Here is a 13,431-nt window from a genome sequence, read left to right on the forward strand (position 1 = left end):
ACGACTGAGCACTCACACAGCATACTAATGCACTCACCTTCTCCAGAGAGGTTCACCTAACGTCTGCTGAGTTCAGAAAGCAGCACAGATTTCACCTTTTTACCCACTAAACATTGTTGTACTGCATGTTCAACCCTGGGAATGTTATTGGAAGAAATGCAACGCATGACGTTCTTTAGATTCAAATCAGTTTCTCTGACTTCTTTGTAAGAATATAAACTACAATACTTTTAAGGGGAGCTTTCTAAGCTGCTGGTGTTCATTTCTTTTGACATATTTTGCAGATCTGCAATGTTAGGTGATATCAAATCCTCAATGGCTCTGTGACATCTGATATTAGACTCCCATTTCCCTTGTTCTGCTATGTGGGGGCATATCTTTTACTGTAAGTGATTCAAACTCTGTTTTTTGTGTGTTGAGACAGTAGTCTTTATGAAGTTAAAGACTCATTTGGCTACTAAAGAAGTCTGCCACATTTTTTGTGTGCTTTTATCAGAATGTCTCAAGTCAACACAGATCCTGGGTGTCAAAAATCTGGATCAGACTCAAACGTTGAGGAAAAAATGAGCCGTTTGGTTGATAAAAAAATGCAGTTGTACCAGAAAGATACACCCAAACCACACAGCCAGGAGGACCAAGAAATAGCGACGTAAACACAAACAGGAAAAGACATTTGGAATAAAAAGGAGATGAAAGAGAGTAAAGTAATGATCAAAGACACTTGTGTTGTTTCAAGTCTTCCAAACTTTAATCAGAATTGTGCTGTTCAAGTGCTTCTATAAGCTTCCACTGAGGGTCTAAATGTTCCAGAGGTGCATATTTATATTGTGGCACATCTGTACCATCTAAGTCTGTGTCCTCCGGGAAACTCATGCTTAACACACTTGTAATGTATTTACAATAAAACACAAAAACAATGCTTTTTTTAAATCTTATTTGACAACACGTAAACATAATTACTGAGGTACAAAAAAACATGTAGGGAACTTTTACAGCTAAAAGAACATGTTGTGCTATCGTTCTCAACAATGTTATGTGTTTATTGCCTTGGTCACGATGACAAAGTGCTGCTCCAGATTGTTCTGTTTCCGTGTTTAATGGTTTTGACAACTTTTAAAAAATATTTTTAAACAGATATTAGAAAAGCATGTACGAGAAATGACAAGTAAACAGCATGTCAAAGTATGGCACATTAAAGGAAAATCAAAAGCAGATGTTGGGAAATGGAGTTTCAGTGATTGTGATGGTTAGAAGGAAAGCAAAAAGTTGAGATTTTCGCGAAAGTGGCGAATAATGATAAAGAAAAAGATCATTTTACAAGTTTTGAACAGAATGACGATGAAGAACAAAGAAAAGAGGCGAGAAACAGGGCAGAATTGAAGGAGAGTAACACTGTTTGGTGTGACGCAGCTGCAAGAGAGGATAATTCTCAAAGTAATTTAAGTGAAGTACAGAGATAACAGTGGACAAGTGGAGATTCAGCGAGGGCTTCATTTCAAGAAGCTGATGAGTGGCTGGAAGAAGAGTCCCACAGTTCCCAGCACACACACTGTCACAAAAACCCACAGGAAAATCCTGTCAATGACCATGGCAACGTACTTCCAGTCGTCTTCCACCTGAGGAATAGAAGGAAGGGACTTTTAGAGCTTTAATACATACAAATATTTAAGGCTTCCTTTAATACCGAGCAATATCCTCAACCATACTGCAGTCAACAGAGGAAATAACTGGCCGTACATGCTGGAATGTCATGCGTGTGAAAAAAATCTATAATATTTCCAGGTTAAAACCCACTCTGAACCGTCTAAAGAAAAGCAAAAAACTCTCAACCAGCTGACCTGATTGTGAGTTTTTAGCAAACACAATGAGTTCTCCAAATAGTCTGCATGTTCTCTTTACACTGGGAAGTCAGGGTGAGGTCACACAAGTGGGCAAAAAAACAGAAAACTCTGAAAATGAATCTGCTCAGCAGAGGAAAAAAAGTCGAAAAATTGTCCTGATTGGGGAGAACCTGCTGATAGTGCACCTTGTTCCTCAGATGGTTAAGCAGGTGCACTGTGTGTTAAGAATGAATGTTCACATTGTGTTTAATGTATGTTGGAACCCTGCCCTCCAACTCTTTTTGTCATCCCACTCTTTGCTCTAAAGCCCTGTCAAAATAAAAGCCTCTCCAGTCAAAACAATGTTTACCAAACAATAAAATAAAACTGTAGATCGCATAAAGCTGTCTGCGGGATTGTATCACACAAAATCCAATTTGCCCTGTTTTTAGACTTTTAGGATCCAGTTCTGTATATAGGCAGTCTGGTGTGGAAAATAAGATCACTGCTGCAGTGACCATAATGCTATTGTGTGTTTGGAAGAGGCAGAGTGGCTATTCTACATGCATTGAAGATTGTGTTGCTAAGAAAAGATGGAGCTGACACAACAAACCTATCAGGACAATCCAGAGTGTGAGGAAGGGGAACACAAAGCCCTGCTTCTGCAACAAACAGAAGCTCTGCAGTCCTTTTGTAGCTCTGTGTGTATGGATGCATTCTCTTACTAGGTAAGGTAGAAAGTCCTGCACATGTAGAAGTTTTCTGTTTCTAATCTGTGCATAAGGAATGAATAAATCGTCAAAGTATTTTAGGATATGTCTTATTGGATGTAAAGATTATGCTCTGTTTGGGGATTTAGCTGATAAGTTAGCTAATAACAGACTCTAGTTTCAAGTTTAGCTTTGACACAATTAAATTTGCAAGTTTTTTTCATGTTTGCATTCACATTTATGTCTTACATAATGACAATCCCAGGAAACATCAACATGACTGCTTGTAAATTGAAGTTTGTAATTAGATTTTTCCCGTAGTTTCATTTTTGGAAAAAAAAAGAAGCAAAAACTGCAAAATCAGATGTCTTATTTGACTTTTTTTTAAAAATTAATTAATATTTTAATTGTAATAAACACGTCTTAATTTTACCTATTTAGTTTTGTATTCTGCTTTTTAATCTCAAATACTTCTTCATCTGGGATTTATGAGATACCACTGTCTTTTTGTCCAACACAGAGGGCTCCCTAATCTGAAATAAAAAATAAAGATTTGGAACTGTTTTTTTAAGTGTGTTTTTTTGTCACTTTTAGATCATCAGCTTATACCCAGTAAAACTACTAAAACTGCAGCACTTACTAGCGGAAATCTGCCTCTTCAGTTGGAAGACTCTTGGTGTGAAGATGTGTGAATTTTGGTCCATGGTTTTTCTTTCATAGCTCTATTCCAACATTTAAAAGACTTGGTGACATATATTTCCAACCGCTTTTATTAATTTCTTCTTTGTGATCAATTTTCAAAAGGTTGGTACTTCTGGGTTTTGAACAGGGCGCCACCTATATGTCACTACCAAATCTGAGTTTCTGATTGGTCAGAGTCCTACTGGTTTATCTTTCAGCTAGCGTTTAATTGCAGCGCCTTTGTGTAGTGGTAGATGAACGTGAGAGTTTGGAACACAGAAGCTGAAACGCGCATAAAGACTACATAGACTTTCATTGGAAGCAGTCACTCAAACACGCATTTCTGAGTCTGGTGTGAACATAGCATCACACTAATGTGGTGGAATACGGAGACATTCTACAAGAAGCTCAACTTCTTTGATGGCTTTAACCTATGTTGGAGTGTAGAACAAATAATGACACCCAGGGTGGGTGAAGTGTCTTGCCCAAGGACACAACAAGAGATGACTGGGGAAGTGGGGATTGAATTGCCAACCCTTCGATCATTAGCTGACCTGGTCAGCCATTTGAACCAACGTCGCCCCCGTGTTGTGTTCTGGCAAAAATAGACTCACTTCTTAAGTTTTAAGCAGACTTCAGGTTAACGTATTTTTTATTCTCACCTGTAAGGATATGGGATCTTATTTTTGTTTGCTTATTTACCTATAAAATCTTTGGTACTTAACATTTTAGGGTTAAAATCCTCTTTCTTTACACTTTGTTCTAGTCAGTTTGAGGCTTCACATTAACTACCAAATATGCACCTAAAATCTTGTTAAAAGCTGCACATAACATTTGAAAAGAATGGAAGACATTGACTTGTTCATGTACCTCCTTGGCCTTGTTGCGTGTCCTCAAGTTCTCTGCGATGTACTTCACGCTCTCAATGGCCTGCTTGACTTCTGGCGACACCACAGAAAAGGCAACAACAGCATTGACAGGCGATGAAGCTTTAAGGGGCCTTGACACCTTCGGAAGCTCTGACTCTGGAGGCCCTGGAGGTTGAGGTGCCTGGGGAGACGGTACCCTTGGTGGTGGAACAGGTGTTGGTACTTCTTTGCCTCTGTAGCACCTCCTGGTCATATCCCGGTTTATGTCACCATACTCCACACAGTTCATTGAGCCGCCAGCTGAGGAGGCCCCACCTCCTCCCGATCCACTATCCAGTGGTGCACAAGCCACGCCCCCAGTGATGCCACCAATACTTACACTTCCCGAGCTGCTGCCTCCTCCCACACTGTTCTTTCTCTTCTTGCTGCCTCCAGTTATTCCAGCTCCAGTCGTCCCTGTCGTAAATCTAGCAGGTGAGGAGCAGCTCTGGTCAATGGGTCGCCTCATCAGCATTACTCTGGGCAGCACCCCAAGGAACACAGACCTCACCCAGTCCGGCATTGTGTGAGTCATGGGGGTGCGGTAGTGAACATTAAGCACAAAGACAGTAATGACAATGCTGAGAGTCACAAAGATCATTGTGAAGAGAAGGTACTCTCCAATCAGAGGGATGACGAGTGAGGTGGAGGGGATCGTCTCGGTGATGACCAGCAGGAACACAGTCAGGGAGAGCAGGACCGAGATGCATAGGGTGACCTTCTCGCCACAGTCTGATGGGAGGTAGAAAACCAGCACGGTGAGGAAGGAGATGAGGAGACACGGGATGATGAGGTTGATGGTGTAGAAAAGAGGCAGGCGACGGATGTAGAAGGAGTACGTGATGTCAGTGTAGATCTCCTCACAGCAGTTATACTTGATGTCGTGCTTGTATCCCGGAGCATCAATGATCTCCCACTCCCCACTTTCCCAGAAGTCCTTTAGATTCACCTGGTGAAGTACAAAGCATCTTTAAATATGTATATATAGTTTACACTTTAAAATAAAATAAAAACATTTCACTCTACTGTAGGTTCATGTTAATCATCCACAGCTGTTTTCATTTCTGTTAATTGTCCTTGGTCTTTTTAAGTGTTCTGTTTTCAGTAGATCAGGTCATCTGCTTTGTCACATTTTTGGTTTTTCCAAGGATTTTGTGAGTCTATAAGTTTACTTACTAAATATTTACATTTCTGCCACTAAGGTTTCAAGGTTTTCTGCATATTGGGTCCCACACCATCAGTTCTTGACATTTATTTTGATAGTCCTGCGTATGACTTCCTGCCCAGCTCATCTGCTCCACGTGACTTACTCTGAATTTCTTTCCTACTCACTATAGAGTGTGTTTGCCATTTTGTAGTGCTGTTTGAATGTACTATTCCAAAATCGAATGTCCTTGAAATTTCCCAAAAATCCCTGCGAAATACTAGTGTGCATTGATGCTCATTACATTAGCGAATATAGAACATAATGTATTGCGGTCAGACAATTTTTGTAAAAAAAAAAAAAAAACTTGTTCAAATGTATTTTTTTAAACCATCTACATTTTTATCATCTGAACAAAGTAGACTCACAAATAGATGTGAAATATTCGTATGAATATTTTGATTTTCAAAATTTTTTTTAAATCTAGGGCATTAGAACCCTTTATAGTTTTCTAGTAGTTAGGGATTAGGGTGGGAATTCGGACATATGTGATTTCTGTCAAAGTTTTGATCCATTTCAGGTGAAGCACTTGAATTTTAGTCACATTTTTTAGGCTTAAAGTGTCAAAGTCTTTCTTTATAAATGTTAGAAAAGTAATATGGGAAAAGCAACAAGATATTTGCAGCTTTGAACAAAAAATGGTTCTTGTTAGAAGCAGAGCTCCGACCTTTGAGCCAATGAGAACCAGGTCGATCTTGGCCTTGTCGTAGGTCCAAGAGCCAAACTTCATGGAGCAGTTCTGGTAGTCAAAGGGAAAGTAGGTGATGTCCATCGGACAGGAAGACTTGAATATGGCGGGAGGAACCCAAGTGATCGTGCCATCAAACTTCAACAGAGCTTTTGTCTTGTCTTCCACTAAAAAATCCCCCACAGCACTGCAAAAAGGAGCATTTGGAAGGAAAAGGTTTTATACTCCAATAACATCATCAAATTCCAATGAGAGAATTGGCATTTTGTGGTATGACTTGGAACTTACTTGTTGTACAAGACAATATCAGGTCTCCAAATCTTATTAGATGGAACTCGTATAAACTCAATCCCATCATACTCTGCCGGAGTCCATCTTAGTTTGTAGTCATTCCACACCTAAAAGGAAAGACAAAGAAACAACGTAAAAACACAATCGTTCAATCATATTACTCAACTCTAAAATGTGTTGTAAGTACTCACGTGTCTTAGCCATAAGTTGGTTTCCATTATTTGATTGACCTCATCCTGAAAGAACAAATCAAACATACAGAAATATACAGTCAGACAAATACATGTATACAGTGTTCCCTCATTTATTCATAGGGGTTACATTCTAAAAATATGGGTGAAATCCAAAAAGTAGGTGGATTTAAAACTCTTCATTACACATTGTTTTCAGACAGACATGAACCTTTTCACACTTTTTTTTTGGTTTAAATTCTCAGTGTTCAAACCTTCACAGAGAAATAGTGTTATAGTATGAAAACAAAGACCTGCTCTTGATCAAAGATTTATATAGATCTAGCGAGCTGAACACATTGTGTACAGCAGACACGCAACGGATTAGGGTGATTCACATACTTTACAGCCAATCAGGATGCAGAACACACTGCACTGTTTAAAAGTTGACACATAAGAACATTTGTAAGTAAATCAATGAAATCAGCATAAAGGAAAAGATGTTGTAGCATCACGCTGCATTTCATGGTTGCAGATGTTAGTTTTGAAACAGATGCACACAGCTGCCCATGTGACTTGAATAAACATGCTTCATCCCTTCATGCTGTTTCATTGTCCCTAGTTTTAGTTTTTATGGCTGTGGATTGTCAGCATGACTTCCTGACTATTTTACAGCAAAGTAACCCAAACCAACTGTGATGAAGTGTGCATCCAGAGAGCGTTCTGTTTTTCAGATCACAAGAGTCAGCACACTTTAAACTTTGCCATGTTCTTCCTTAGGTCCCTTTTACTTTTAGAACATTTTAAAAATGTCTCTAAAGTTGAACATGTTTTTGTGTATTCTACTGTACTCACTAGAAAAATGAACAAAACTAGTTTCTTGTTTAGTCACAATGTTGTGCAAAATTTGAACAATTTTCTAAGAAAACTTTGAATAATATCAATTTGTATTCGTACCACTTTGACAAGTTGGGATATGGACACTTCAAACTCCACAGTGACTGGATCAGAGACATTTTCCACTGGCCGGATGAACTGGTTGTACCTCCGGAATAACCTTCGGAAAAGTCTGTCCTCTGACTTGGATGAGAAGCACTCTAAAAAAAAGAAAAAGAAATAGAGAAGATGATGGTGATGAATGGATCAGGAATATCAAAGAAATTGGACCATCAATTTTTCTTGGGAGCGTTTTACTCTGGCGTTGGGAAGCTACCCATGATGGTTTGTAAATTAAGTTTGACTTCAATATTTCTGAAAGGTCAAGATGGTACTTAACACTGGTGTCAGCAAAAGAGAATGAGGATATATTACTGTCTTCCACGAAGAAAATACTTTTTTTTTTCTTGCTTGACAAAGCAAAAACCTTATGTTATGTATGGATTCCATCTCAAAACTCTAAACTTAGGCTCTACAAAAATAAAAAAACCCATTAAGTTTACAGTTATAGTTATCTCTTAACTTTAAATTTTCTTCTATATTTAAATCTGATTAAATATGTTTTTTAAACGTGCCATTAACTGTGGATATTTTAGTAATAACTTGTAAAATGTTCTCAAAATAACCTTCTACTTTTTGTTAAAAAAATATTTTTTTCAGAAAAATAGGAACTTCATACTAATATAAGACATTAACTAAGTGGCGTCTTTGTGTGCTCATTTATTAAAGGTTGATTTTTGCGTTTTTTAATTAAAACATACACAGAAAAGAAAGGAAAACTTCAGTAAAAACATAAAAACAGTCCATTTTAAAACTTTTACAAAAATGATTGGTAAAGTTAAAAACAAAATGTGGAATTGAAGTGAAAAGGGTTTAATCCTACCTATTTAATTTGAATAATTAACTACCAATTATTTTTTATCAGTAATATCTATGAATATATTTTTATTATACACCTATTTCCATCCATCCATCCATTTTCTTGACCGCCTTGTCCCTTTCGGGGTCGCGGGGCGCCGGAGCCTATCCCGGCCACTGATGGGCGAAGGCGGGGTACACCCTGGACAGGTCGCCAGTCTGTCGCAGGGCCTCAGTCACACACCCATTCACTCTCACATCCACACCTAGGGACAATTTAGAGTCACCAATCAACCTATGAAGCATGTTTTTGGACGGTGGGAGGAAGCCGGAGTCCCCGGTGAAAACCCACGCATGCACGGGGAGAACATGCAAACTCCACACAGAAAGGTCCCAGCCGGGAGTCGAACCGGGGCCTTCTCGCTGTGAGGCGAGAGCGCTAACCACTGCGCCACCGTGCAGCCCACACCTATTTCAATTATCTTATATATTTTTGTCATTCTATACTGTATGTTATTGAATGTGAATGTTATTAAATGCAAAGTCAAAAAGCAAAAACAGTAATTAAATTCACAAAAGACCCACAATTCATTCATATATAACTCATTACATACAATTATTAGACATTTTGGTACTACAGTGATGTAACAGAATTATTATGTCTTCCTGTCCATTTTAATGCTCCTTTTATAAAAGCAAACACAACATTTTTTAATGTTTTTGAAACTTAAAAGAAGAAAAAAAGTCAAAGTGCCTGCAGATATGTGCGTGCCAGATTTAACTGGAGGGTAGAAAACTGCTGTGTGTAGTTTAGGAGGGAACACATCAGAGTCTGTTCAAGCAGAAAATGTTGACCCACTTGGTACAGCACACACTTCATCCACCAGGTCACCCTAAGGAACACAACGGACTGGTCTTTTGTCTGCTGGCTTCACTAAGCACATCCTCTATTACTGCTGATGTACACTAAATCTAATTTCACTTGCATTTAGCCCATGTTTCCTGCGTGTCTCTGGTTAACTAAAACACAGAGGACCAGAGGTTAGTCACATCTTTGCCCTTGGACTAGAAACTAATCAAATAATCACTGAGGCAAACGAGAACAAATTCTTGGAAAATCTTTGGCGACCTCCTTCATCACAGCTTTTAAGCCACAAAGTGATGAAGATATTATTCGATACAGCAGGACTCCATCAGACCAGCACTCAGGGAGCTGCATTTTAGAGAAACGTACGGCACCAAAAAGGTAAGTGGGGCACGGTCCATATACACACAAATAGCCACTTTCAGTGGAAAGGATGTATTTACTTGATAACTTGATAAAATATAGATGCTAAGTGAAGTTTCTGTCTGACTTAGTTAAAAAAACTGGTTCACAGCCTTACTTTGGTCTTCTCTTCCAAGCACTCTTTATTGCTTTATAGCAAAATCTATTCTAAATCTAAAAATCTAAATTTAAAGCCCAAACTTTTCCCTAAAGTCCTGAAGTTTATTTAATTTTGGACAATATATTGTGATTTTAGCTTTTTTGACTGACCAGGATTATAAATACTGGTTATGATCAACCCAATGATGACATTTTAAAACAGGAACATTTTAAATACTAACCTCAATTTTAGGGTCACCACGGCTTTATATTGGCAAAAGAACAGGATACACCTCCAAAAGAACTCTGATGCCATTTGTTTTGGCAAATATTAATTACTCATACCCATATTTATTTAATGTAAAAATGACCTTTTGTCATTTTGATCATAAATGGCTGAATACCTGCCTTTAATTAGCTCAGTGCTACCAAAAGGGGATATCACACACTTGCTATTCCCCTGTCTTCCTCTACAGCCATCAGCAGAAACACATTATTATTTTTGAATTGGACCAGAATAGATCGGGACAAACTGGTTTAATGCTGAACCATGGATCCTTCTTTTGCCCTCTGTCATTCTCAGAGGTTTCAGCTGCATTATTATTTTCATTTGTCAAATATTTACCAAATACATGAAAGACCTTCATCCCATTCTCCACTGATGAAAACTAGCCTCAAGAGAGAGCAACACCTTAATAAAGTATTGTAAACCTAATATTTGAAGAATCCATATGTGTCATATTTATTGTTATAGTGTAACACAGCATTACATTGGAAGTTCCTTTATTTATTTCCTTTGTGAGTTAACTTCCAGACATCTCAGTGTACAGTCTGTCTGCACTCTCATGCTGGAATCTACTTTAGAGCTGCTAAAGTCAGTTTGTTGAAGGAAATACATGGAACTGCACTACTGCTGACAATCCAAGACAGAAAACTAACCGTCTTCTATTCTGTCTCTTGGAGGGTCAGGGAGTGTCTCTCGGTTAGGGTAAAGGCAGGCTGGACTGTTAGCCAATCGATCGCAATTTAGAGTCATCAATCAACCTATGAAGCATGTCACCATTCTGCAGTAAAAACCGATATTTTCACTTATACAATTAAACATATAAAGCTACATAGTTCTTAAAGCAAGGAGTCTTAATTTACAAGATTATCTTATCTAAGATACTTTCTGTGAACAATTTAACAGAAAACACACACCAAGATGATATAAGTACAAAATGGTTTGTTCTTCTCGGAGGGTACAAAGTCTTGAGTAGCTTTTGAAATTTGGCTGAGGCGAGCTGGGTATGAAACCTTAATGAAGAGGCCCGTCTCGGGAGACCTGTGTGCAAATACAGCGCCTGGTACCTGCCTTAAACACTGCCTGCCAATTTGCTGCACTGCCGGAACCTTGTTTAAGCCTTAATTGGGTGGGGAAAAGTGAGGGCAATTATAATCAACCTATTAACTGGACCTTTTGTTCTTCACACACTCGCATATCTGCACACACACCAGCACTCAAAAGCCCTAACTTTTTTCTTCCCTTTAATATCCACTTCCCTATTTCCTTTTAGTTCTTACTGTCAGTAAAAACGTAAGTAGCCTAGGTTATTTTTTTTTTACACTTTTTGCCAGGCTGAATTCACACAAGTCGTTTCATTGTGTTTTCAGATGTTGATTTCCACATAAAATACTTCTGAAACTACTGAAGCACATAAATGAGTACAAGTTGTTCATTTAATGACCAAAAAAAAAAAAAAAACAATCCTAATCTCTTGTTATGTGATAGTTTTGAATGTAGTATTTTGGAAATTTACCAGCTTGTTTTGTTGCATCTAATAGTAATTTAAAATTAGATTCTTGCAATATGCATAAAGTCAATCTTAAACCTATGCTGAATTGCAATTAAAAAAAATCATTTTTTGAAAAGAGGTTAAATTAATATGTAAAAAACAAAGTATGGCTTCATTAAAAAAATTAAAACAAATCAAAACTGGACAGTTTAAAAGGCAGATTAAAATTAGACAGCAGTATTCTACTGATAAGTTAGGTGCAAACGAAGACATTGAAGTGATTTTGAGTCAGAAAGCAGAGCGACTAAAGAGGTGCAGTCAGGTGGAAAGAGAAGAATGATCTGATACAAACAGGAAGTAGAAATATAGAGAGGATCTGAAATGTATGGTGAGGTAAGGTTGTAAACAAATCTAAAATTAGCTTTCTTTTTAATGCGCTTTATTTTTTAAAGCGCCACTTCACAAACAAAAGCGAGACATCAAACCAAGCACAGAATAAGGACCGTAACCGAGACTTGGTGGATCTGCTGGAGAACAGAGCAGATGTGCTATTCCTGCTTAAAACACGACAAAAAATTGGAATTAAGAAAACAAACAGCAGGAATGTCCTTTTCTCCACAGGAGCCTACAGCTGCAGAGAGACTCATAACCTATGGGAGATTCTTTGATCAGGCATGCAGTTAACAGGATAAGCCCGGGAGCCAGTGGTGGACACTCAGAAGGAACTAATTACTCTCCAAAAATACCCCACTGACTGCGCAAGTGCATCAAGAAAAGGAGGAAAGAAGGTTAGAGGAGATAAGAGGAGAAAAGAGCAAACAGAAAAAAGATTAGTGACATCTCAAAGTGGCCTGACTTTGACACACTGAGTGAGACTCGGGAGGATCCACTGCTCTGATTGCAGCACTTCCTGGTACCATCAAGCAAAAGTAAATAGTGGTTGGAATATAGTGAAAGTGCTTAGTTGGAATAGGCTAACAAATTGTTCTGAATTCAATGAATTGCTGAGTATCAGGAATAAAAAATAAATCCATTAAAGTAGTCTTGAAATGTTCCAACTTATCAATATAACAGGCTGTTCAAGCAGAATAAAACAAATATCCTAAAGAAAATTAAGCAAATTGTGTTTTTCTGACATTTTTCATAACAATTATCACTTCTTGACTAAAAAAAAAAACGGCTTAGCTTATTTCTGCTGCTAGGAATAAAACTCGATGACCTTCAAAATAAAGCTGAAGGAAAAAGCTATAGGGAGTGGGTTTTATCTCTCCTACATCTACTGAGTTTTTTTTCCTTCCTGCAGGGTTGCTGTGCCAGGCCTGCCTGTCAAGCCTGTCAAGAGCGGTGACTGAATCACTGAGCAGAGCTCAAAAATATCTGCAAAATTTCCCAAGATCTGGAAGTTTTTCCCATGCAGTAATATATTTTTTAGGTAATAACTGTCTCAGCCACATTTTGATCCTCACCCAGGTCACATGATCTGTAATCAGAGTTGTCTTCAGTGGTAAATGCATGTCGCAATAATTTTTTCAAAAAAGGCTGTTGTTAAATTAAACTAGTTTTTGAGGTTCTCTTTAATCTTAGCCTCCATTTTTAAAATATAAGAATCCACCTTAACAAAAAGCTTTTATGTCATTTTGTTAAAATGAGAAACTCATTTGTTGGGCTCTGAACTTCAAAGGGTTTATTTTCTAAAAATAGTGTGTTCATTTGCTGCCTTACCACTGGATAAATAACAGCTATTGGAATCTCAGAAAAGAGACGATGCTGAATTGATCAGAACCATTTTGTTAAATCAGTTAAAGCATAATGGTTGCTTGCTGCTGTTGGCTTTTCAGAGCACATTTGGTCTAAGGAGAAGATGAAAGGCTGAAAGATTCACTATTGAGACATGATCATAAGATAATGACAAAATTATGTGATTCTTTGATTTCAAAAGACTCAACACAGTCTCCACACAAAAGGTTCAAACAAGATGTGTATCAACTTGTGTGCAACTGTGCTTTCATTACAAATAATCTGCA

The 13,431-nt window shown here is 38.0% G+C and overlaps 1 protein-coding gene across 1 annotated transcript in view; it reads right to left on the reverse strand.

Annotated features, from left to right (window-relative positions):
* Positions 1-726: 726 nt before the first annotated feature.
* The window catches only part of LOC112153797 (neuronal acetylcholine receptor subunit alpha-3), a 20,042-nt gene continuing 7,337 nt past the window's right edge, over positions 727-13,431 (reverse strand). Inside the window, exons 2-7 of the mRNA XM_024284209.2 lie at positions 7,430-7,569; positions 6,494-6,538; positions 6,300-6,409; positions 5,991-6,198; positions 4,082-5,068; positions 727-1,616 (exon numbers count right to left, since the gene is read on the reverse strand). Coding sequence (XP_024139977.1) covers positions 1,491-1,616; positions 4,082-5,068; positions 5,991-6,198; positions 6,300-6,409; positions 6,494-6,538; positions 7,430-7,569 — 1,616 coding nt within the window. The 3' untranslated portion in view covers positions 727-1,490. The remainder of the gene's footprint in view (positions 1,617-4,081; positions 5,069-5,990; positions 6,199-6,299; positions 6,410-6,493; positions 6,539-7,429; positions 7,570-13,431) is intronic.

Source organism: Oryzias melastigma, linkage group LG10 (genome assembly GCF_002922805.2).
Source record: "Oryzias melastigma strain HK-1 linkage group LG10, ASM292280v2, whole genome shotgun sequence".
Taxonomy (NCBI): Eukaryota; Metazoa; Chordata; class Actinopteri; order Beloniformes; family Adrianichthyidae; genus Oryzias; species Oryzias melastigma.